Here is a 25000-nt window from a genome sequence, read left to right on the forward strand (position 1 = left end):
TCCCAGGACCCTGGGATCATGACCTGAGCCGAAGGCAGAGGCTTAACCCACAGAGCCACCCAGGCGCCCCAATATATCTTTTTTAAAAATGAAAGTACTGGGGCACCTGGGTGGCTCAGGGGGTTAAAGCCTCTGCCTTCGTCTCGGGTCATGATCCCAGGGTCCTGGGATTGAGGCCCGCATCGGACTCTCTACTCAGCAGGGAGCCTGCTTCCTCCTCTCTCTGTGCCTGCCTCTCTGCCTACTTGCGATCTCTGTCTGTCAAATAAATAAAATCTTTTTAAAAATTTAAAAAAAATAAAAATGAAAGTACTGAGAGAACATGGAAGGTAGAGTGGAATCCTTTAGTTTTTTAAGGACTCAAGCACAGAAGCCGTTAAAGAAAAAAAAAAAAGAAATCCGCACCCATAAAAATAAATATGACAAAACATAAACAAGACCAAAAGATAAAGGGCTAAGTTTGAGGGGAAAAGAGGCAATGGCTAACTCTGGAGAATCAAAATAAAGGAAATGTAATCACAGTATGTTAATTGGCTCAGCTATGAATAATGCATGCACAGTCATAATAATAAAGATATTGAAGTGATTTATCCAAATAGAGAGGTATGGATAATATTGAGGGATGGAGAAAGAGGAAATAATACATGCACTTATTTAAGGGTGTAATAGTATAAACACTTATCTCCTACAGCAAGAAATTAAACAACATCAACAAAACAGCCCAAATTAAAAATTTAGAACAGCATAAGCATATGTTATTTAGAAATAAAAGGCAAAACCAGAAGGAGAGAGCTAAAACATAAGAAAAGAGGCTGTCTCCGGAAAAAAGAAATTAAACGGGGGAGGCCAGGGCAGAGTCTGCTGTTGTTTTTCAATATGATTTTTAAAAATATATATTCAATCAATAAAAATAAAAATGCATACAAATAAAAAAAAAGAAAAAAAGCAAAAAAGATAAAGGGCCATTTGAGATGCTGTCTCTGAGCGTGAATCACCCTGGAGTTATGGGGGAGAGTCTGAGGGTCACAGGGCAGAGAAGCTGAGAGCAACTGCCACACCTGCACACCATCTCCCAGCAGAAATGCTCCAAGGATCATTCTTTGCCTGGAAAAATCCAAACAGCAGCCTTGGTCAAGGTCAGTATTTTAGTTGCTTTTTGTTTTCCTCGCCGCAGTGCAAAACTTCCACAGTGCCAGGGATTTACTGAGACAGAAAAAGGTTTGGGCTATAGCTTCTCAGTCTTGAAAATGGAACCAAGGCCGTTTCAGGTCCTTTTGGGGCTCCCATGGAGGTAAGCTGTGCCCCCTTGTTAACAAGTAACAGTGGGCTGACCCTAGAGGCCTGTTGAGGGTGTCTGAGAGGCAGGAGGCAAGAGATGGAACAAGAGAAGGAAACCAGGAAGGCCAGGAGTTGGGAGAAAAGAAGGAAGCTGGGAACCGGGAAAGTGGTCCCAGCATGTGTTGGTGGATGAACCCAGTGGGGAGAGTAGAAGGAATAAATTCCAGGTAAACAAGGCAAAAGACCCACATTCTCACAATTTCCACAGGGTCCACTCCATATACAACTCTGTGCTCATTGCTGAGAGCAAAAACAGAGATGCTCAAAGTTTGAAGATACTGGTCCAGAGAAGTGGCTATAGTAACACAAATTAAAAAGGTGAAGAGACTGATGATGGGGCATTGGAAGAAGGGTGCTGCCTCTCATGGCGAAGCCTAAAGGTGCTACTTATGTTCCACATCACCAACCACCTCATCAACCTCCCCCAAGGGCAGACCTCCAAGGTCAGGTCTGAAATCTTACTGGGAAACTGCCTGTAATCAACATAAAATATCTCACTTTGCCCTATTTAGTGCATTTTTGCCTTGAACATTTCCATGTTTGATAGTCGCAGAACTGCCTTCTCTTTCTCTTTTTGTCTTTGTTTTTGTGTCATTAAAAAAATGTGTCTTGTAAATACCAAATGGATTTTGCCATTAAAAGACCCTCATTGGAGGCTTTTTTTACTCTTTGCAGCAGAATTTAACCCATTTACATTTACTGTGATTTACTGGTATTTGGTCTTACTCATGTTAGCTTATTTATATTTTCTATTTATTATACCTCTTTTCGGTTGCTTCTTCTTTTATTCTCTCATTTAATTACTCTTGTTACATTGATCAGGTTTTCTTTGTTTTATTTTTTCCCTAGGGGTTTAAAAGTTCTAAATTCTATTTCTATTCCATAGAGATTATGGTTTAATTTTAAAGAAATACATCAGAACCTCTGCTTCCTTAATGGACTGTCAGAGATTATATACACTGAGCCACAAAAGGGAGCATGGAAACATCTCCTTTCTGCTATTTCTCCTTTGAGCTCACACCTTGCCTGGGCTGCTGTGTAGCCTGAGGAAGGGTAAGGAGGAGATTATTGTTTTGTTTTGTTTTAAAGATTTTTTTTTTTTTAAGTAATCTCTATACCCAACATGGGGCTCAAACTCAGGATCCCAAAATCAAGAGTCACACGTTATTGGGACTGAGCCAGCCAGAGGCATTGGGGATCATTACTGTTATCAAACTCTCATTCTGGGTACCAGAGTCAGTGCTCATGGGTGCTCCACAGTAAGAGCCCTGGGAATCAGGCACTGTTTAGGTGAAGTGACAGAGTCTCACTTCTTCTTTGGGTCTACCCATTTCTTGGGGTCCTTCTGGGGCTGAGAGTGCTCATGAGAAAAGAAAGCCACAAAGAGGGACAAGGACTTAGAGAGAGAAGGAACAGAGCCCTGCTTTAATCCTTCCCTGTTCTGCAACCTGGTCCAAAAGATTAAAAAGTGAAAGCAATTAGCCAAAAAGTGGAAATGACCCAAATGTCCATCACTGGGTGAAGGGATAAATAAAATGTGGGTTAGCAAGGGATGGAATAGTACTGAGCCGTAAGAAGGAATGGAGTCCTGGCACCTGCTACAATGTGAGTGGACCCTGGACACATCACACTAAGTGAATGAGCCAGACACGGAAGGACAGATACGTGATCCCACTTATTTGGTCTCTAGATAGTCACATTTATAGAGACAGAGAGTTAAACAGTGGCCACTAGGGGCTGGAAAAGGAGAGAACAGGAGTTACTGCTTAATGGTTGCAGAGCTCCTGTTTGCGGTGATGGAAACATTTGGGGGATAGTGAGTGGTTGTGAGTGTACTTAAAGACACTGGATGGTCTACTTTAAGATGGTTAAAAGGGGGGCACCTGAGTGGCTCAGTTGGTTAAGCGTCTGTCATCATGCTCAGGTCATGACTTCAGGGTCCTGGGATCGATCCCCATGTGGGGCACCCTGCTCAGCTAGGATCCTGCTTCTCCCTCTCCCACTGCCCCTTCCCCCATTCATGCTCTCCCTCTCAAATAATTAAGACCCTTTTTTTTTTTTTTAAGATTTTATTCATTTATTTGAGAGAGAGAGAGAGAGAGAACATGAGAGGGGAGAAGGTCAGAGGGAGAAGCAGACTCCACGGGAGCTGGGAGCCTGATGTGGGACTCGATCCTAGGACTCCGGGATCATGAACTGAGCCGAAGGCAGACACTTAACCAACTGAGCCATCCAGGAGCCCTAAATAAGATCTTTTTTTTAAAAAATGGTTAAAATGGCAGGGCGCCTGGCTGGCTTGGTCCAAAGAGCATGTGACTCTTGATCTCAGGGTTTGTGAGTTTGAGCCCCATGTTGGGTGCAGAGATCACTAAAAAATATAAATAATTTTTTAAAAAAATGTTTAAGTGGCAAATTTTATGTTGCACATATTTTATTGCAATTAGGAAAAAAGTGGACGTGGAGAGCTTTTTTTGGAGTGGATTAATTCCTCCTACACTTAGGGAGATTGGAACCTGAAAAAGCCCCACACTTGGCTTGTGTTCGTTTCCTGCCCAGATCCTCGCCCAGCTCTCCAGCACTGGCCGAGGACAGGGCTCTCAAGGAGCCTCACTGCAAGAAAGGCCCATGCTCTGCGCCTCCTCCTTGCCATCATTTTTTTTTCCCTCCTCCTTTCCCCAAACTGTCTCCAGCCTTCATCAGCTCAGGTCCTCCTGGAGCTGTCATCTCTCAACTTCTCTCTTTACACTAAGCACCCAGATCTCATTTTAAGAGAAGTGAACATCCTCTGAACCACTGGGAGGTTACTGGCCCCTTCTTGCCTTAGTCTGGGTCACTGTTCCACAACTGCTGTCCCACCTACCAAGAAAAGCTCCTTGAGAACAATTATATCTTATTCATCTTTGTGGCCCTGGTCTCTTGTACAAGGTCATTCACGGAGTCTATCAGACACCAGGTGCGTAGGGCAGTAGAGGTCCCCGAGACTCCCCCCATGCTTCCAACATGCCAGGCACCACGCTAAATCCTGAGCTTTGCTTTGCATCATTTAACTCTTGGAATGACATTATGAGTTAGGGGTATTTTTATCAACCCCAAGTAGGAAAGCACAGAGAGTGAAGTCATTTGCCCCAAGTCACACAGCTGGTAGGCAGTTGAATTGGTACTCCCGGGGCCTCTAGGGTCTGGGCTTAGCAGGGTGGGCTGGCATCCGGCTAGGAGAGTGCTACTACAGGCCTGAGCTCTGGAGACCCCAGGGGCCCGGGGGCAGGGGGTGATGGAGCTTGCAGGCCCCAGGCTGGGGAGAGGAGAAGGGGAATCCTCCCCGGCTCTCCTACCCTGCAGGACCCAAGGCAAAAAACTCCGGGCCAGGACAGAGGCAGTGGAGAGGGAGGCAGAGGTTAATGGAGACAAGTAAAAGTGTCCGTCACTGGGGCTTAAACAATGGAGCAGCCCCACTTCACACGCTGCTGGGAGGACCATTAAAACCATTAGCGGGACATTAGCGCTGCTTCAGGAACTAGAGAAAGGGGAGGCTGCAGAAGGTGCTGACAGCCTTCCCGCTCTGGACAGAGCAAAGGAATCCACGGACGAGGTGATGGGGGAATGGAAAAAAGAGCAGATCTCGGGGTCTCAGCCTCCGTATCTATAAAATGGAAGTACGTGCCAGGGGAAGGAGAACAGATGATGTGTCTCTCTCTTTCCGGATCTGGGTATGATTTCTATGTTAGGGTCTTGATTCAAACATGCAGATCTCAGGAAAGATCAGGATAACATCACCCATAATATGCATATCAAATTATATGTGTACCCCCGCAGACCACTGAACATTCTCGCAAGGTAGGGGTGACCCTCCTCCCAACCCCAGAGCCCCACCCCACCCCCTAGCCAAATTCCTCTTGCAGTATTTCCTTAAGCATCATATATGTACGGCAGGTCCCAGTTCCCAGGCCAAACAAAACCCTTGACGTGCTCTGTCAGCATTTCCGCCAAGGACGTGTTCCCTCCACCCACCCCATGGGCGGCCCATCTGCTCCAGATTCTCATCAGGAGAGAAGCAGGGCTTGGGGCCCTGCGGGTGCACAGGTTCAGGGATGGGAGGGATCTGAATTTCATTCATGCCAGTGGTTGACCTTGAGCAAGTGCTGAACCCTTCTGAGCCTTGGCTTTGGGATCCGCCAAATGAGGACAATGGGACTTTGCAAAGCTGCGAGGGGAAGGGGTAAAGGGTGTGACATGCTCCGCCCGGAACAGGGGCCAAATTTTATTTACTTATTCATTTTAGAGAGGGAAAGGGTTGGAGGAGAGCAGAGGGAGAGTGAGAGAGAGAATCTTAAGCGGGCTTGAGAGTTGGATGCGTAACCGACTGAGTTACCCAGGTGCCCCAGAACAGGTGCCTAATTAATAATAACCCAGTGCCTACAGCAGCACCCACACAGCTGACCTCCCTGTCCTTCCTCTGTTCTTCCTCTAAGACCCCGGAGTGTTGATTTCGGTTTTCCTTGTCTCTGTCCTTGAACTGTGAGGGTAGGCAGGGCACAGACTCACTTCCGTTCATCCCTATCTCCTTAGCACCTGCAACCGTGCCTGGCCATGGTGAGCAATGGGTAGAAGGATGGATGGATGGATGGATGAGTGGATGGGTGGGTGGATATGGGTGCAGGAGCAAGTGAGTCACAGGAACATTATATGACCAGCTTATTTGCTAAGTAGAAACATCTAGGCCCAGAGGGTAAAGAGGCTCTGATAATACAGAAAATCAGCACTGGAAAAGCAAAGCAGGTTGTTTGTAGAGGATAACCCCCTATCTATTCAATAGTCTGGAAGGCTGGACCCCAAAATATTCACAGTGACCTGAGTGGTCAGATGATGGTGATTTTCATCACCATGATTTTGCTTTTGGCTACTGAGACCAGGTGTTACCTATGTAATTCAAAGAAATAAGAAAAGAAAACCAAGTTATGCAGAAACAAAACAAAACCCCAGTGGCTACATAGAAAAGAGACCCTCGCCCTCCTCTTTGGTACACCTTGTACACAGCCCTATGGGGTATTGGGCAGCTCAGCCACCACAGAGGACCCTGACGGCTGCCTCTGGCCCTGTGAGTGTGGCACCCCTCCCTGGGACGACATGTTATCAGGGAACGCTACAGAGCATTCTCCAAGGCAGTCCATGTCTCATCAAGTCTTCCTACCCTGCCCCCAAGAAAATGTATTCCTCATATGTTCCTTGGTACAACTAAATGTGATTTCCATTTTATGTCTTTATAAGAATTTTCCCAAGAAAGGGGGAAGAAAGAGTTTATTGGACTACACTCTCCTATGTTCAGCTCAGGGTGGCCAAGGTGATGATAGCTCCTGGGCTCTGTGCCTTGCAGGGAGGTGCTGGGAGGCTGGATTCTGACCCCCCCCCCATGTCTTGCATATTGAGGACACCATACATATTTACTCCATAGAATCAGCCCTCAAAAAGAATCTTTTTTCTTTGTGTGAATATTATTAGATTTTCATAATACCTAATGTCATCTGTGGAGAAGGGCCCGTTTCCCCGCATATTCATTTGACACAACTGGACAAGGAACATGGTTCTGTCTGGTTCATGTGTCAACTCTTCCCCCACCCCTGTCCCGTTCTGTTTGCCTTACTATTTGTCCCCAGGCTATCTCATCCTGGAAAAAATGAATTCTCGGGATTTTTCTCACCCAGACTTTTTAGATATAGAGCTTTGTCTGGCATTAATAAAATATCACTTATCCCAGCTTCTGTTCCTTTAGAATTGGGTTTATTTTCCATACGGCCTGCACGAGTGGTTTGCAAACACGACAGGTGTCCTCTGTCAGCATTTCGGGGTCAGAGGGATGCTTCAGGAAACGAAGCCACTTTCAGAGCCTCGTCAGCACACGGGGTTTGACAGTGGCAGAGCTGGGCCCCTGGCTGCGTCTGTACAGCAGGGCCATTCCTGGACCCCAAGGGGAGCCCAACTCTGACTTCTCTGCAGGGGAGAAACTACCACTTCAGATATATGTATTTTTCGTTCCAACTCAAGCTGAAGAATCAGAGACCTCTGGGTCCTTGGCCTTTCCCTGCTCCTGCACAGAAATAATCGGATGAGCACTGGGATTGCTTGCTTCGTCACATGCCCAGCTATAGAACAGGGACTGCCTGAGGGACCGAGGCCTGGACAGCTCAGGGCCATGTGGCAAGTGCCAGAGACTGGCAGATGAAAGGCCACATGTGCAAGGTGCGATGCTGGTTCTCCTGCCCGTTGTGTGCAAGGCAGGTCTACAGGGAAACTATGAATGAAGGCGAGGAAGACACAGTTGACTCTGAGATACCCACTCTCACCTCCAGCCCTGGCTGGACTCTCAGAGCCCCCTGGGGAAAAGCACCTTCCTACAATCTGCCTTTCCTCTGTGAGTAGCCCAAACCTCAGCAGGGTGATTCATCCATCTTGATTCATGAACTTCAGTTCATTCACAGATACTCATCGAGTGCTTCTTTGCCCAGCACGTGTGTCTTCTCCCCTTTTCTTCAACAACAGAATACCTTACACTTTCTGCACCAGCCATATCAGTCTGATTCTCAGGGGTACTATCCTTCCTTGAGCCACAGGGCCTTTGCACAAGCTGTTTCCTTAGCCTGGAGCTCTTCCATTCAGACCTCTATCTCAGCTCATGTGTCTCTCTCTGAGGCAAAGCCCTGCTTTGACTCATCCCTCATGCCCATCTAAGAGTACTTACAGCACCATGTGTCCTAACGCATGGCCTTCATCACAGCTGCACTGCGATGACAGACTCATCTTTCCCCCACCTGTTCGTTGTTACTTGCTCTGAGCTGGGCATTAATGTGTGTTTTTTTTTTTTTTTCATTAGTTTCTGTTTCCCCCAAATCATAAGAAGAACCAGTAACAGCAGTTCCTAAGACTTGTTCATCCCTAGAGCCTGGCTCATGGAGAAGGGCTCCATAAATATTTGCCGAATGACTGAATCCTTGCCAATGTACCTAACCCATAGTTTTAATTCCCCACAGACAGTAAGAATTTGTACAACAAGACAAACTACAACAGGATCCAGTAATGAGGGATCACAACGTGGCCTACACGGACCACGGTTGGTTCCGGGGGTGAGATGGATCTAGCGCCATTTTGTAGGAAAGAAAGAGCCGTGAGGCTGGACGACCAGCTGTTCCAGCAGCTCCACACTTCCCCGGGACAGATGAGAACGGTGATAAGAGTGTGTGAGAAGCCAGGCGCTCATGACCGCGTGGACGGTTATAGGAAAAGAAATGACTCTGGAGTGGAGGCAGACGTCTCAGGCAGAATGTGCACAGTGGTGTTCAGAGTTTATAACTAGTAGCGAAAGCATCCTTATTACCGACGTTCCTGCGCAGAAACAATCTTCCGGCCATGAATTCGAGACCCCCACGCCATCGTCCTCACTCACATTATGTTCAATCACGTGACGACTCTTAGGGGTGTCACCATCATAGAATAGAGACCACCTCAGGGGAGAAGACGTAGGAGACACAGAGACACAAACGACTCTACCATCCAGAACAAAAGCTTACTTCCTTCAACCCTTGGCGGCTGAGGCGAGGGGCTGGGAGGACACACCACCCCTCCTTGCTTAGAGGAGGGCGGAACCGGCCGTGTTCAAGCCAGCCAGCTCCACTCCTCGAGCTGGGAGCCACAGCTTCTAGATGCTACCTGGACGCATCCCCTTACTTCACCTCGGAGCTGGCTGTGGCGTCCATGCCCACCGCGTGCACATGCTCGGGTTGTCAAGGAGACCGGCAGTATGTGGGACAGCATGCACCCAGGGCTGGGAGTCAGACCGTCAGTTGGGGGAGGGGGGCGGAAGACCCATTCCCCTAGGTAGGCCTCCAAGATACGGCAGATTCATATGTCACAACAGATGAGAAAATCTGAAGCGGGAGATAAGAAATTCTGACCCTGGTTTTAGGCAGTGGCGGAGGGAGGCGGGTGGCATTCACCTAGTCCTTCCTTAAAGGACAGTCATGCTACTTGCTCTGCAAAGAGCTAGAAGGTAGACTGTGTGGGGAGGCAGGCAAGAGTGGTTTTCTTTTCATAGCCTGTTTCCATGGTGCCTGACAGCACTTGGCAATCTATAGCTGGGAGTCTTGGACAGCCAGGGTGCCCCAGGGCCTTATCTTATGCAGGCCACCCTCCAAAGCCCATCCTTCTGGCCTGCCTGGGCCCCCACAGGCAAGCAGCCAGGGACCCTCTCTCACCTCCCTGGGGGAAAGAGGTGAGCGACATTGCAGACAAATGGCAAGCAGAGAACAACCGAAGAGCCAAGGTCTACAGCTCAGGCACACCCCCTCCCTCCATGCCCTTGGGGAGAGTTCATAGAAGCATGAGCTTCCCGGGTTTCACTGAGGACCTCATAGGGCGGTCAGCCCAGCCGACCCCTATCCAGGAACACATTCTTTCTCTCCCCTCAGCCTGGATGGCAAGGCCCGGATCACCAGATAAGGGCCTCTTTGATTCCCAGTGTGTTTACACACGCTGTGGCCCCACACCTTGGAAAGAACCAACCACATCCAGGCGGGTTTGCACACTTCCGGGCCGGGTGAGGGAACGTGGCGCCTTACCTGTTCCTGGGAGTTCATCACTCGCAACTTCATCTGCTTCAGGTACGTGGAGGTAAGGGGCATGTTGTAATCGATGATCCCGGAGACCAGGGGAGAGGGAGGCTCGTTTTCTGATAGAAAGAACAAAAGGAAGCCACTTTGAGTCTGTGCCCAGGGCCCCCTGGCAGGTACCACACCCTGTCACCCACACTGAGAACACAGAGCCTGAGGAAGAGGAAGGAACAGGCCTGAGCTCATAAGCTGGCGGCTCAGCTACCACAGCTGGCCCGTGGATGGGGACCAAAGGCACTGAGGAGAGGCTGCAGTGGGGTGGGTGCTTGTGTTTGGGAAGAGAGCACAAGTTAAAATTCCAGAATATTTGGCTGCTTTGAAAAATGGAAGTTCTGGTCACCCAGGGCCCATGTGGCCATGGGGCCACCCACCAGTGCGGCTCTGCCACAGCTCCTTCTTGCAGATGGGGCAAGAGCTCTCATTTCCTATGCCCATTTTCAGGTGAGTACTTTTGCCAGGCCCTCGAAGGCATCTATGCTTCCAACCCCAGTCTGAGCCAGCTTCCTGCGGCACACATGCCACCACCACCTGACCCCATCTCCCACCCCCACTGCATCCTCCCAAAAGCACGGGCAGGTACCATATGGATCACGGGTCTGGCCCGGGCCTCCAGCGCCCATCTCCCAAAGTCTGGTCCGTCCTTAATCACATGGAGAGGAGGCCTGGTCCTCCCATTTATTGCTTTCTCGTCCTGAAGATCAAAGTAAGCCATGCTCCTTTTGTAGAGCATGTGCAAAGTGTGGAAAGATGTAAAGAAAAAAAAAACAAAACAAAACAAACAAAAAAACCCCCAATTGCAGCACCAAGCAGCTTGGCATATGCTTCTGTTTGTTTTTTCTTTCCTTTGATTTCTCTTCCTTGTGTACTTGATATTAAAATGCATACAGAAAATTATGTAGTCCGCTTTAAAAAATTTGTTTTTCATAACATCATCATAGTCATTTCACCCACCATCGAAAATCTTGTTTTCTGGGTATTTACTCTAAAGATACAAACGTAGCGATCCGAAGGGGCACGTGCACCCGAATGTTTATAGCAGCAATGTCCACAATAGCCAAACTATGGAAAGAACCTAGATGTCCATCAACAGATGAATGGATAAAGAAGATGTGGTATATATACACAATGGAATACTATGCAGCCATCAAAAGAAATGAAATCTTGCCATTTGCGACAACGTGGATGGAACTAGAGCGTATCATGCTTAGCAAAATAAGTCAAGCGGAGAAAGACAACTATCATATGATCTCCCTGATATGAGGAAGTGGAGATACAACATGGGGGGTTAAGGGGGTAGTAGAAGAATAGATGAAACAAAATGGGATTGGGAGACAAACCATAAGTGACTCTTAATCTCACAAAACAAACTGAGGGTTGCTGGGGGGAAGCTTAAAAGGAGAATTACGGTTATGGACATTGGGGAGGGTATGTGCTATGGTGAGTGCTGTGAAGTGTGTAAACCTGGCGATTCACAGACCTGTACCCCTGGGGATAAAAATATATTATATGTTTATAAAAAATAAAAAATTAAAAATTAAAAAAATTTAAAAAAAATCTTGTTTTTCTTTGCAGATAGCATTTTCATAGCTGTGTACTATTTTATCATAATTTATTTTAAGTCATTCACTTGCAACTGGCTGCTTAGGTTGTTTCCTGTTGGGGGCTATTGTAAACAATACTAAAGGGAACATCTTCATCTGTGGATATTGGTATGTATTTCTGATTGTGTCCTTTGTAAAGATTTTATTTATTTATAGCATGGGCATGCGTGCAAGAGGGGCAGATGGAGAGGGAGACAGCATCTCAAGCAGATTGTGCACTGAGTGTAGAGCCTGATGTAGGGCTTGATCTCATGACGTGAGCCGAAACCAAGAGTCAGACACTTGACCGACTGAGCCACCCAGGTGCCCCTGATGGTGTCCTGTTTAGACAATCCCAAAAATGGAATTCATGGGTCAAAGAGTAGGACTGTTTCGTGACTTAAAACCTCCAGCTAAGCTGCCTTCTGCAGAGGCTGCCGCAGTGGACACTACACAGCCTTCGTGTTCTGCACCTGAGCTGCCCCTGCAGGTGCCCCCAGGGACAGACTAAAACGGCACAGAAATAAATCAAGGAGGATGGGGAGCGATTAAAAGGGAGCCTGTCACACCACCTCCCCCCCTTTCAGCTTCCTCTTCAGATGCCTTCAGATGACCAATCTCAAAACGCTGGAGTCCCCTGCCGGAGTCTGTCACCCTGAGTGGGGCCTCATTTGATCCATTAGTCACTTGACCCTGCTTCACCCTCTCCCTGGGGATGAGTCTTGGTTACCTGTTCTCTGGCCTCCTCTTTCTGCCTCCAAGACTCCAGGCTTTTCACCCAAAGCTCCCCCTGGTGCCTAGTTCTGTTCAGGGGCCGGGATTTGAGCAGTCCGAGGAGAAGCAGGAACGACTTCTGGACTGGCCAGTGCCTGTCCTCCCCCATCACCGCCGGGCTGGAGAGATGGGCTGAAGGGCAACCGGGTGCCGGGGCCCCTGTGGAGGAGCCAGAGGCCAGGCCAGAAAGGTCCCTGTGACCTTGAAAACACTATGCCATATGAAAGAAGCCAGACGCAAACGGGCAAGTACCATAGGCTTGCGCTTGGATGGAATTATCTAGACTAGGCAGACTCACTGAGACAGAAAGTGGGACAGAGTTTATTAGGGACTGGGGCTTGGGAATGGGAAGTTATTGCCTCATGGGTACATGGTTTCTGTTTGGGGTGGTGAAAATGTTTTGGAAACACAGCAGGAATGGTTGCCCAATGGTGTGAATATAAATAATGTCACCGATTGTATACTTAAAAATTATTAAAATGACAAGTTCTGTGTTATAAATGTTTAACAATAAAGAAAAAAAAAGTCCCTTGAAACAAGGGGGTGAAGCTATGCAAAAGGGACAAGGGAGTCCCCTGCTTGATATGGATAAAACGGCCCAGAAAATAGAGTCCGTGTAGACCGCAACTGGGGGACTAAGGGGTGTCCTTTTGAGGTGCTATCCTTCTGGGAACCATCCAGCTTGAATAACATTTCTTACCAAGTTGTATGAAAATGCAGAACTAGGGGTGCCTGGGTGGTTCAGTGGGTTAAAGCCTCTGCCTTTGGCTCAGGTCCCAGGATCCTGGGATCGAGCCCTGCATTGGGCTCTCTGCTCAGCAGGGAGCCTGCTTCCCCTTCTCTCTCTGCCGGCCTCTCTGCCTACTTGTGATCTCTGTCAAATGAATAAATAAAATCTTAAAAAAAGAAAATGCAGAACTATGTTTTGCTTTTTATTTATTTTTTTGAAATATTTTATTTATTTATTTGATAGAAAGAGATCACAAGTAGGCAGAGAGACAGGCAGAGAGAGAGGGAAGAAGCAGGGTCCCTGCCGAGCAGAAAGCCCGATGTGGGGCTCGATCCCAGGACCCTGAGATCATGTCTCGAGCCGAAGGCAGAGGCTTTAGCCCACTGAGCCACCCAGGCGCCCCTGTTTTGCTTTTTAAATCTGTGTTGTGGGACGCCTGGGTGGCTCAGTTGGTTAAGCAGCTGCCTTCGGCTCAGGTCATGATCCTAGCGTCCTGGGATCGAGTCCCACGTCGGGCTCCTTGCTCGGCAGGGAGCCTGCTTCTCCCTCTGCCTCTGCCTGCTATTCTGTCTGCCTGTGCTCTCTCTCCGCCCCCCCTCTCTGATAAATAAATAAAATCTTTAAAAAAAAAATCTGTGTTGTCACACTCAGAGTTTTTGTGTTCTTGAAGATTTTTATTCTTCGAGGAAGAACTAAAGGTCACTAATATCTCAGAAACTGGCTTAAAACGGGCTGAACTTTTTTTTTTTTTTTTTTTAAATAGAGATTTCCTCTTGGTTCTGTGGCGGAGGGATCTGGCCCAGCTGTCCACTGGCACCTTTGCCCAGACGCCTGGCGTGGAGGGAACTAAAATCCATTTCTGTGGCCTTGGGTCCTCTTCGTGCCGCCCCACCCTCAGCCCAGACTTGACCTCCTGGAACCCAGGGGCATGCTGGGACCTGCCTCCTGCCCCAGAGTGACGGGGCTAGAAGCATGTGTGAGGCAGACATTTGAGCAACCCCACTGAGATGGTGTCACTCAATAGGTCCCTGGTTCCTGTTTTCAGATGCTGGGTCTTCAGACGGAGAATTTGGCCATTTCTGTTTCATTTCCTCAGAGACATGGCTGTCTGGTGAAAAGCTGCGGGCAGGGCCACCCTCGCCCTATGGATGGCTGGTCAGAGCCACGAAGGAAGGCCTCATCGAGTGTCATGGTGATTCTCCGTGTCTGGTCATCCACGGAGGCCGGCCACCCCTGGCCTGCCTAAATGCCACGACTGCTTATGAGCATGTATCTTTAATAAAGCCAGGTACAGGGACTCCTGGCTGGCTCAGTGGGTTAAGCCTCTGCCTTCAGCTCAGGTCATGATCTTGGGGTCCTGGAATCGAGTCCTGCATGAGGCTCTCTGCTCAGCAGGGAGCCTGCTTCCCCTCCCCTTCCCCCCACCTGCCTCTCTGCCTGCTTGTGCTCTCTCTCTCTGTGTCAAATAAATAAATAAAATCTTAAAAAAAAAAAAAAAAGCCAGGTACAGCTTGGTTTAGGGAAGAAAAAAGCAACGGCTAGGATGGCCCTCTCAGGGCAGAAAAGGGATCTTCCTTGGCCTGTTCCCACCCCAGCATGTCGGCAGCTCTGAAACCATCTCTGGCGCCCAGAGGCAAGCTAGGAGGGCTCGAGACCAGGAGCCAGGCTCCCCTGAGCACGCGCACACACACACACACAGACGCGCACACACCCCCACTGAGACCCAGGTGCAGTGAAATGCTCCCGCCTGCGCCTCCAGAAGTGAGAGTTCCGGTGGGCGGGGGGCATTCCGGGTGAGGGAAAGTGCTGGGAGCTGGTGGTGGGACCGCGGGAGAGCCCCAAGTTTTGGGGCTGTGGGGAGCCCCAGGGTTCTAGAGGTTCGGCTCCCGTGAAGAGGATCCGCTTGGTAGAAAGGAGGCGAGGAGCAGGGGCCAGCGGGAGCCCTAAAGGGTCCTGTGCTCACAGGACAGACGCATGCCAGGCTGGGAAGAATCTAAGGTGACTAGCAGCGGCTTCCTTGAGCTCTGTGAAGACAGGCCGGCCCCCGCTATGGTCAACACACAGAGCGGCCATGCCTGAGCCACGCTGGGGTGGTGGGCATTCGCAGGGGTCACAGGGCCGCCATGATCCAGCAAGTGGCTGGGGAGAGAGGCAGAGGAACCTCTCAAAGAGATGTCTCAACACTCTTTGCCAAGGACAAATGAAACCAGCCCAAGAGCTAGCCCTGGGTTTACAGGCCTTGGAAATAATCAGTGATGGGGCGTCTGGAGCCAGGCCAAGCCAAGCGCTGACCTCCATCGCTAGGCTCCAATGGCATGCACCCATCAAGGCAAGCTTCAAGGGAGGCAGCGGGCCTCGCCCCTCCAGGTGGAGCACATGGGGGCAGTTCTCGGGAGCTTTCACCTATAGTATGGAAGAACTCAGTCCAGGGACCCCCGTGGCTCCCAGGGCCAGTGGCCAGTCTTCCAGGCGAGGCTGGGTGTTCAAGTGTGTGGGCATCAGGAGGGCCCAGAAGAGCCATGAGAGCCACCAGACTGTGGGGGTGTTCAGATCTGGAAACAGATGTGGGGCCTGGGGCTGGCTCAGGGGGTGCTAGAAAGCCTCTGTCCTAGGGATGTGAGTCAGCAGACCAGCAAGTATTGAAGAAGCACTGCTGTGTGTGCATTCGGGGTGGGGCAGGTGGGGGGACCCTGTAGGCACAAGCCATGCTCTCAGCAGGGGGAACTGATGGCCAGTCTATTAGAGCTCAGGGGAGGAAGAACTCAGAGGGCTCTGGAATAGCTCAAGACGGCTTTGCGGAGAGAGGATCCGAACAGTGTTCAATCACCCAGCCAGCAGCTACTCAGCACTCCTCAGGAGTTCCACGCAGACCCTCCTGCTCCAGAAGGCGGGTACTAGTATGAGTACCCCCATCTTTCAGATGCGGCACCCTCCTCGGGTGGTACAGCAAGGGAGTACGAAAACTGGGCCAGGCCAGGCCAGCAACCTGGCTGAAATGGGAAAGACTGCAGGGGCAAAGGAAGCAGCTGGAATGGGGTCACCTGAGGGAGGACAGGATCTGGGGAGCTAGGCACAGAGGGGGTTGGAAGTAGACAGAGCAGTCTGGGCCTGGTGCGAATGAACCACCACCGGAGTGGATGATTCTGTCTCCGAGGGAGGGTCCCTGCTGTAGATAACTTGGTGGCCCACTGCTAATCCTGGTTCGTTGCCATGCAATGTATATTTTGTCACTTCAGAGGAACCGGAGTGTGTCTGCAGAGGCCCCTTTCCCCAGGAGCTAGGGCTGGCCTGAGGGCACACCCGGTTCTCACCCTCTGTGCTCTCTACGCCTGGACTCACTCAGGGCTGTGGAAAAGGAGCGTGGAGCCGGGAGGCCCTGGAATTTCCCATCCTTGGACTTCCTGATCCTCAGCAGCCTCCTTTGTTTCTGCTCCTGGCGCTGGGGGAGGGCACGGGACTGTCCAGGCCCCCACGCTCCGCCGGGGACAAACTGCTGAGCAGGGGAGGCTGCTTTGCTTCCTCTCTTTCTTTTTAACACGAGGCCAGGAAGCCAGGCATTTTCCCAACAGCCCCTCGAGAAGTCTCCATCCTGTTCCCTGTCCCCCTCCAGCTCCCCCCCTTCCTGGGACAGGAACACGGCCGGGGTCTGGGGCCTGGGGCAGAAGAAGGAGGGGGGCGGCTGGCATGGCAGGGGTGCCTAGGAAAGAGCAAGCAGTATGGCCGCACCCTAAGAGGCCAGTATGGCGGGAGGAAATCAGATCTGCAAGCTCTCAGCTCGGGTAGGGGAAGGGACATCCTGCCAGCTGGTGAGGGTAGCCCGGGCAGCTAATGCCTCTGGCCATTAAGCAGACAGGGGAGCCTTTTAGACTCCGAGGCTCTCCACTAGCAGCTTCCAGAAAGCAAGCACTTCCTTTTTGCCCAGCATCCAGGTTGCATACCCAGGGTGTTCACCTAGGTGGGGTGGTTGATCAGCTGTCTCCCTGTGGAGCCCCTGAACACTGGCATTCTTGTGTCTGGACACCGGGCACAGAGGGCAGGGGGAAACAGGCTGGTGTTTCCCACGTGCCTGCTGCACCAGGCGCCCTCCAGAATGGGCTCCTTTAATTCAACTCAGAGAGGCAGGCATTCCTCCCATTTTGCTGATGATAAAATAAGTTCTCCTGTCTTCTGGAGGAGCTTGGACAACTGATTTCACAGTGACACTCGTCTGTGCCTCATTTCCTCAGCTACAAGCTGGGACAGATCCCTCATAGGATCGTGGAAGCTATTATGAAGAGAGGTCCCCAGCCTGCCATGGGATACTCAGCAGCAACCGGGTGCCACAGCCAGGCCCGCTGGATGCCCCCCACCGTACTTTGCCATGGGCCACACTGTCTCCAACTCCCTCAGTGTCTCCTCCTCCTTGTGGGGCAAGCTGTGCACCTGGGGCCCGAGAAGCAGCATTCTGTCTGCCGCCAGCAAGGACGTCCCCGAAAGCTTTGCACTGCCTGCTCTCCGGCCCTAACCGGCCTGGAACAAAACCCTGGAAAGAGAGGTTCCTCTGCAGAGCCCACAGAGCTGGTTGAAATTCCAGGAGGCTCCCTCCTGGTGGGAAGTGCTCACATTCTCTCTCTCTCTCATTCTCTCTGTCCCAAACTCCCCCTCCACCCCACAATCCCTCCCGTCCTCCTCCTCCTCCTTCTCCGGGGCGGGGGTGGGAACGGTGGGGGCAGCTCAAAGAAGAGACAGGCTGCCTCCCGGCCAGGCCAGAGCCCATGGATGAGAAGGAGTGGAGCTGCCACCCCAGAGACCTGGCCACCATCACCGAGGAGTGGGGGAGGTGACAGTCGTCTTCCACCCTGGCAGCAGCACAACAGAGGGAGCCTGCGGACACCCCAGAGCAGCCCACAAAGCAGGCCCCTGGTGGCCTCGCCTCGCCTCGCCTCGCCTTGCCTCCGTTCCTCTAGGCTAGCGCTTTAGTGTCTGACTCCGCCAGTTGCTATGGAAACGGTTAGGCCAGAACAGGAAGGGACAGGCAGCCACCAGCAGGGCACGCGCGCCTGGGGACCCAGACCCTGACAGGGTGGGGGTGCAGCAGGGAAAGCCCTCCTGGCCTATTTGCAAGCACCAAATACCAAATATCCTCTTGGCCCAGGGCTTGGGGGAGGTGGGGGGAGCTCCGAGGCATTGGCAGCCTTGCAACAGCCCCAGCTCCCTCCTCCTGCGTGAGCCCCGTGCCAGGTATGGGGTTGAACCCTCAAACCTCAGGGGTCCCCTGAAGTAGGCACCACGATTAACTCTATGCATGGATGAGGAAACTGAGACTCAGAGAGCTGAAATCGCTTGTTCGGGACACAGCGCTGCTGAGTGGCAGAGCTGGGATTCAAACCCAAGTGTGGCCTGGGGGGGCTCTGCTCTTAAACCAGGAACCCAGCATTTACGAGGTATGAGCCACACTTGTTCCCATCCCACAGGCTTTAGAAGCCACCCATGTACCCGTGGCCTGATGACCCCACAGACGGGAAGGTTTCTGGATTTGGTCTGTCAGCTGGTGTCAGTCATTCACGGGCATTGGAGACCACCCAAAAAACCCACAACAAAACAAAACAAAACAGAAAAACACCCCACCTGGCACCTACGCTATGATTTCTTTGTCATCATCTATTTGAGCTTTGTTGATTTGGAGGGTATGGACATCTGTCCAAGGGACCCACTTCGGCTGGTCACAAGTGCTCCGGGCATTTAAATTCTAAGTAATCCCCACAGATTCCCTGGTTGTTTGTGGGGAGGGAAGGAACACTCAGGGAGGACCTCCTATCGGTAGGTGTGGGGCTCGAGGGTAAAAAGGCACAGGTGGCAAGAGGCGTGCCCCTGTCTCCTGAGAGCTCACAGACCGGTCAGTGCGACCAGACCCATGAGGACACCGCTCAGGGCGAGATCTGGGTGACAAGAGTGAAGGAACTTAGGGAAGAGGGCGAGATGATCTGTTTCCATCAGGAACCTCAGTGGGAGAAGAGGGTCTTGATGGGCAGTAGGAACGTACCATTTGCTTTTCAAGGAAACTTGACATTTTTCTTACAGTTAAGAAACAACAACAACAAAAAAATGAGGGTCTTTGGGCAGGGACCCACACTGGCCTCTGGGAATTGTGACAACCACTGGCCATGCACTTTTCTGTCTGTGCCAGCAAGGGGCGGGCCCTGCTGGTGGGAGGGCCTCTCCCTGCACAGCATCCCAGAACCACCAGCATCCCCTGCCTCCTCCCCTACCTTTGGGCTCCAGGCCGTTGGAGTTAAAGTGCATTCTCTTCTGACACTCGGTGCAGCTCATCAGGAACCGGGTCACGGCCTCTCGCGGGAGGAAGGCATAGGTCTCCGCAATCTGAGGACAGAAAAGGTTTGCTCATTATATGGGACCCGGGGAGGCCGCCTGGTCACCAGGTCACCAAGATCTGTGTGCTGGTGGCAGATGCTTGGCCCTTGAAGAAAGGGAAGGGATTCGAGGAGCAAGGAGCAGGTGTCCTCAGTTCTTAGCCATGGAAATGAGTTAGTAGTCTTATGGAAAACCACTTTTTAAAAAAAATGTTGAATAAAAGAGTTAGAAATTGAGAAAGCACAAACAACGAAACATTATCTAACCTATGTTTTAATAAGTAATACTCCTCTCAGAGCATTTAATTGTTGCTGCTGAAAAATGAGTATATGAACATTGCTCTAGGGGAGGGTGAAACAATTTCCATTCTTACGGATGGATAAACCGAGACCCATGAATTTACCAGCTCTGGGCGTATGGACGGAGCCCGAGGTTCTAAAAAGGTCTTTCCTGCAGTCATTCACAGATAGAGAACATTTTAGGGAGCGCTGTGAGCGTCTGATGACAAATTTTCAAACTGGAAACGCTGTTAAGGACGCCCACGTTCCAGGTGAGGTCACAGGGCCCAGAGAGGTCGACCTACTTGCCTAAGGCCACACAGCTTGTGAGAGGCAGTGGCAGACTAAAGCCAATGCTCCAGGACACACCGAGCCAGGACTGCCTCCAGGGGGCCTCACCTAGCCAGGGACTCGGGATGGGAGGAGAAGTAGGTGGGAGGGAATACAAGAAACAGGCTGGGAGTGGAGGAGGGGGTGTGGGCCCCCTTGCTCTGGGTTTCGGGAAACGTTCTTGCCCTTGTTTGGTGGCCTCTTAGGCCTGGGTTCGCTGGCTGAGACTGGTAGTTAGTTGCCCAGTTGCGGGTTTTCGCCCATTTCCCAGAGCGCAGGCCGTCCCGCTCCTCTCCACTAAGGGGCAGCATCACCCCAGCATTCCACCATCCTCCAGGCAGCCCAGCCGGGGAAAGTTGGCCGAGGGCTCTGGTCAGCCCACGGAGGGAGGGGACTGCTCTCCAGGACAGCACAAGGTCTGCTCCTTTGGGATGCACGAGGGCCCCGTGCCATCTCTGTGGTGGTCAGGAGGTGGAGCAGGGTAGGGCGGAGTGGATGGGGGGCTGGGGCTGGGGAGGGAGGGCAGGAGGGCGGGGCAGGGTCCCAGGGCTATGGCCAGGCCCTCCGAGGACCAGCTCAGGCTGTGCCCTCCGCTCAGCTGGTCTGTGGAGCTCGGGGGCCACCCCTGCTTGGTGGCCGGCTGCAAAGGCAGAGTTAATTTTGGTGACACAATTGTTATTTCTCAGCTGATTTGATGCTCTGCGGAGCAGGCAGGCTCCTTGATGAGTTATCTCCCTTCCAAATTCCCTGTCTGATTGCCTTCCTCTGGAGGTCAGGGACAAGGGCAAAGCCCTGCGCTCTGATTGGAGCTGGTGGATGGGAGGGCAGGCGGCCCGTCCTCCTCAGGTCTAAGGGCTCCGGGATGGGGGCTTTCCTGCCACACACAGAGACATCTTCATTCCCAGCCCAACCTGCCTGGAAGTCTCAGGGGTGGCATGTCCCTCTCAGGCCTTTGGGCCTGAAGGGCCGATAGCGGCAGGAGTAAAGGGGCAAGGGTGCAGGGTGTCTGCCAGGCAAAGAGCAGGACCTTGGCTGAGCTGGGCAAACAGGTGAGCCCTGCCGCCGCCACCGAGGCACAGCAAGGTGTGGCGTCCCAGGTCAGACCTCCGGGATGAGTTGAGGACCTGGGGAGCGTCACAGTCCGCTGGGAAAGGAGGGAAGTTGCTGCCATAGGAACAGCCTGACTTCGCTCTGCGGAGCTCACCGGCTGCTGGGCAGAGAAGTCATTTCTCCAGCGCTCAAGGAAGCCCTTCCTGACCTGGCCGCTCTGGAAAGGGTGGCTGGCAGCACAGGCAGAGGCCCCACTTGCCACCTGACCCGCCGAGGAGGATCCAGGGGCAGTTCCCAGAGAGGGCCCGGCCCACGGGCCAGAGTGGCAGCCCCAGCTCTCCTGGCCTTGGCAGGGATCCCAGCAGTGTGCCAAGCTGGCTGGCGGGCCACGGGGCAGGGAGCACCGGGCATGTGGGGCTTCCGGCCGCACAGGAGCAGGTGGGGTGGACTGGAGAAGGCTGGGGGAGAAGCCCTTGGAAGCCCTGCCCTGGGGGGCTGGAAGGTCTGCAGCCTCCTGAACAGGTGGTGAGTGGGGGGAGTCAGTTGGGGAGGCAGAGGCCTGCCCAGCTCCATGCTGCTGTAGAGGCCGGCATGGAGGAAGGGCCCTGTGGGGCCTTCAGCCTTCACTCTCCTGGCTTGTCCACATAAGAAATGGGACCTCCGTTCCTGTTCCACCACACAGAGGTCCAAGGCCACAGGCCCCCAGGACGAGCTGAAAGGAGGAGGAGGACAATCCTTGCGTATGCCCTCCCTAGTCAATTGGCGGCTGGTTTTCGGATAGTTTTGGAGCTCCGGACACAGTTCTGGAAATAGTCTCTTGTGTGAAGCCAAAATGTGAAACAGGTAAAGACAGAGCTGCTGTGTTCAAGGAAGGGAAGCCCCAGGACCCCTGCCCCCACCCCACTTCCCCCAGCAGCCTGCTGCCTTGCACTTGGGGCCTCCTGCCTGGACACTGAGACCTTCCGCGTTTTTCCCGGTGGTAAAACTGAAGGCAGATTTCCCCGGGCAGGGAGAGCAGAAGCTATTTGCAGAGTCGTTGACTTGTAAGGCCCCATTTTCGCTCCCTAGCTCCAGGGCCGACAAGGACAGATGAGGCCAATTGGGGGGATTTGCACCACTTTACAAGATCCTCCTGCTGCCCTGCAGTGGATTAGCACGTGGTGGGCCTGGAGCAGCTGCTGACCACATCTGGCCCCAACTCCAATGTGGTCTGGGCGGCCAGATCCAGACTCTGCCGCTCAACCCAGCCTACCAGCACCCCGGGAGAGAGGAAGGAAGCAAGGAGCTTGCTCCAACCCAGATGGGTACAGACTCCAAAATAAGCCCCTTGAAAAAGGACCTGTCCTCTGTGTAGGATCAGGGAATTTGTAGAACCACCTGGAACCCTCCCCAGACCCTGCCGGCGGGGGGCAAGTCCCCCTTGGGGATCCTCTGGATCGCCTGGTCACACTGCATCAGAGGCAAAGTATGGCAGGGACTTCCTGCCCCTAATGGGAATGCCCTGCATTACCCATTGTAAATGGCCATCTATCCCTGGCTCATACCCTCAGTTTCAGAAAGCTCATTACCTGCTCTCTCTGATCTACTGCTGGATAGTGGTGGGTGCCAGAAGCTTCCTTTTCCCACAGAAGAATGTGCCTCCTTTAATGCCCTTGAACAAGTCTGCCCATCTCCCTTCCAGCCCCTGTTTCCTGCAGGCACCTCAGGCCTGTAAGAATCTGGAAGGCCCCCAGAGGCCTAGAGATGGCAAGGCAGTCCCAGGATTCAGGTCTGGCAAAACACACAGAGAAAAGTCCAAAAACCCGCAGCCAGGGGCCCGATGCAAACCCCACGGTGCCGAGCTCAGCCTCTCTGCGGCCGTCGCGGCACAGAGTTTCCTTGGGGGCTCTTTCCCAGGAGGGCAGGGTGGGACTGAAGAGCTAGGCCTGGGTTGAGGAAAATGGGATCAGATGAAAAGAAGGGGGACAAAAGCCTCCAGGCACCACCCCCACCCCCAAAAAAGGAAAAGGGTGGCAAGAGAAGGGTGACAGATGGGGAAGAGGAGGGGGAAGGGAGAGGAGGCACACCGGGGAGGAGGGAGGTGCAGCAGCCCCCTTGGCCTTCACACCCACGGCAGGAGGGCCCTGGCCTGCTCCACTCAGCCTTGGCCCTGCTGCTGAAATTCCAGCTCTGTGCGCAGCCCAGCTGGCCCGCTGCCAGTCATGTGCCAGCTCCAGGCTGGGCAGCGGGAAGTGGGGCACGCGGCGGGCATATGGACGAGAAGCCAGGAAGTGCAGAGCAAAGGGCTGGACGTCCGCTTGGCCCAGGGACACAGAGGCTGGTGGGACCAGTCCAGCCCTGCCTTCTCTACAGCACTGAGGCTGCAGACCCTGCCTTCCGAAATACCCAGGGAGGGGGCCCTCGGTGTCCCAGTGTGTTAAGCCTCTGACTCTGGGCTCAGGTCATGACCTGAGGGTTGTGAGATGGAGCCCGGCATCAGGGCTCAGGCTCAGGGCTCCTCGCTTACCAGGGAGTCGTTTGAGATCCTCTCCTCTGGCCCTCCCCTCCCCCACTCATTCTCTCTTTCTCTCTCAAATGAATAAAGCTTAAAATTAATAAGTAAATAAATACCCTGGGAGTGCCTGTGGCACGGGGCTGGGTGCTGGTCATCAAGGAGACCAGGGAAATCACGTGGCCTGGCTGGCCCTAGCCCATTTACCTTGACAACAGCAAGTCATCGGGCTTACTAGCTGACCACAGCGGGGTTTATAGAGAGGCAGGAGTGGGAGTTGGCCAGGGCATGGGCTCTGGGGCCAGCAGCCTAGCTCTGAACACCAGTAGGGCGACCTCAAGGCAGATTATGAGTCCCTCTGAGCCTCAGTCTCCTCATCTGTAAAATGGAGAACACAGGAGCCCCGGCTTCATATATGCACCCCTGGTCCACGTGAAGGCTCAGAGGGCTGTGGCTGGGAGGTGCTAGACTGCCCAGCACCGGCAGACTGAACACTGAGAAGATGTGCTACGTCTCATGAATACCAAGGGGCCACAAAGGCTCTGGCTCAGGCATCTCTCCCTTCATCTATGACCCTCTGGGGGGAAGACCTTCAGGATTCCCTGTTCCATCACACATGCACTGAGAAGCAGGAGGGGGAGGGCAGGTGGTAGAATCATCTCCAGCCTCCCTCAGCCCAGCCCCTCATCTTCTGAGGTTCTTGGGCACATGGGTCCATCCATAAGACTCATTTAGGGCAAAGGCCACCTTCTGGGGACAAGGACAAACCAGATGGTTGGAATTTAAAAAAAACAAGGCCATATGGGAAAATATACAGGCCACCTCCACAGCAGTCCAAGGCTATTTATAGGAAGACCTTGGGGGTTGGGGTGGGGGTGGGGTTGGAGTTCACAGCTGCGTTGGGTGGGGAAGGCCGGTGAGAGGGGCAGTTCTCTAAGAAGCCAGAGAGAGAGCGTCAACACAGAGGAGACAAGAGGATACCAGCTGACGGCCACTGAAGTGCTATGTGACCTTAGACAGGTAGATCCACTTTCAGGCCTTGGTTTCCTTAACTGCAAAATGGGACCATAGTGCCTCTATCCCAAGAGATGTTTGGCTTTACTGGTTTAGTGGTCAGAGTGCTTGGCTTTACTGACTTAGTGGTGGGTCCCGGGGTCAGAGCTCTGCCTGAGTCGTGGCAATGGCAGTGAATAGGGGGATGGGAACAGAACCCAGGTAGGACCCTCCTGCTCTGGCCCTCGTCTCTTCTACCTCCCCATGTGTGACGTTTCCCACCGTCTCAGCTCCCTTCTGCCTACCCAAGCTTAGAATGCCAGCTTATATGCCATCTTCTCCATGAAGCGCCCCCTGGTTTAGCACTGAACGTCAGTGTCTAGAGACGCCTTTGCGGAATGCCCTGGGGGTTCTTGTTCCCTCAAAGC

General features: G+C 52.4%; 1 protein-coding gene across 1 annotated transcript in view; it reads right to left on the reverse strand.

Annotated features, from left to right (window-relative positions):
* Positions 1 to 25000, reverse strand: part of NOL4L (nucleolar protein 4 like) — a 130606-nt gene that overhangs the window by 55160 nt on the left and 50446 nt on the right. Inside the window, exons 3-4 of the mRNA XM_059406775.1 lie at positions 19328 to 19439; positions 9945 to 10054 (exon numbers count right to left, since the gene is read on the reverse strand). Of these exons, the coding sequence (XP_059262758.1) occupies positions 9945 to 10054; positions 19328 to 19439 (222 nt within the window). The remainder of the gene's footprint in view (positions 1 to 9944; positions 10055 to 19327; positions 19440 to 25000) is intronic.

This window comes from Mustela nigripes, chromosome 7, assembly GCF_022355385.1.
Source record: "Mustela nigripes isolate SB6536 chromosome 7, MUSNIG.SB6536, whole genome shotgun sequence".
In the NCBI taxonomy this organism is placed as follows: Eukaryota; Metazoa; Chordata; class Mammalia; order Carnivora; family Mustelidae; genus Mustela; species Mustela nigripes.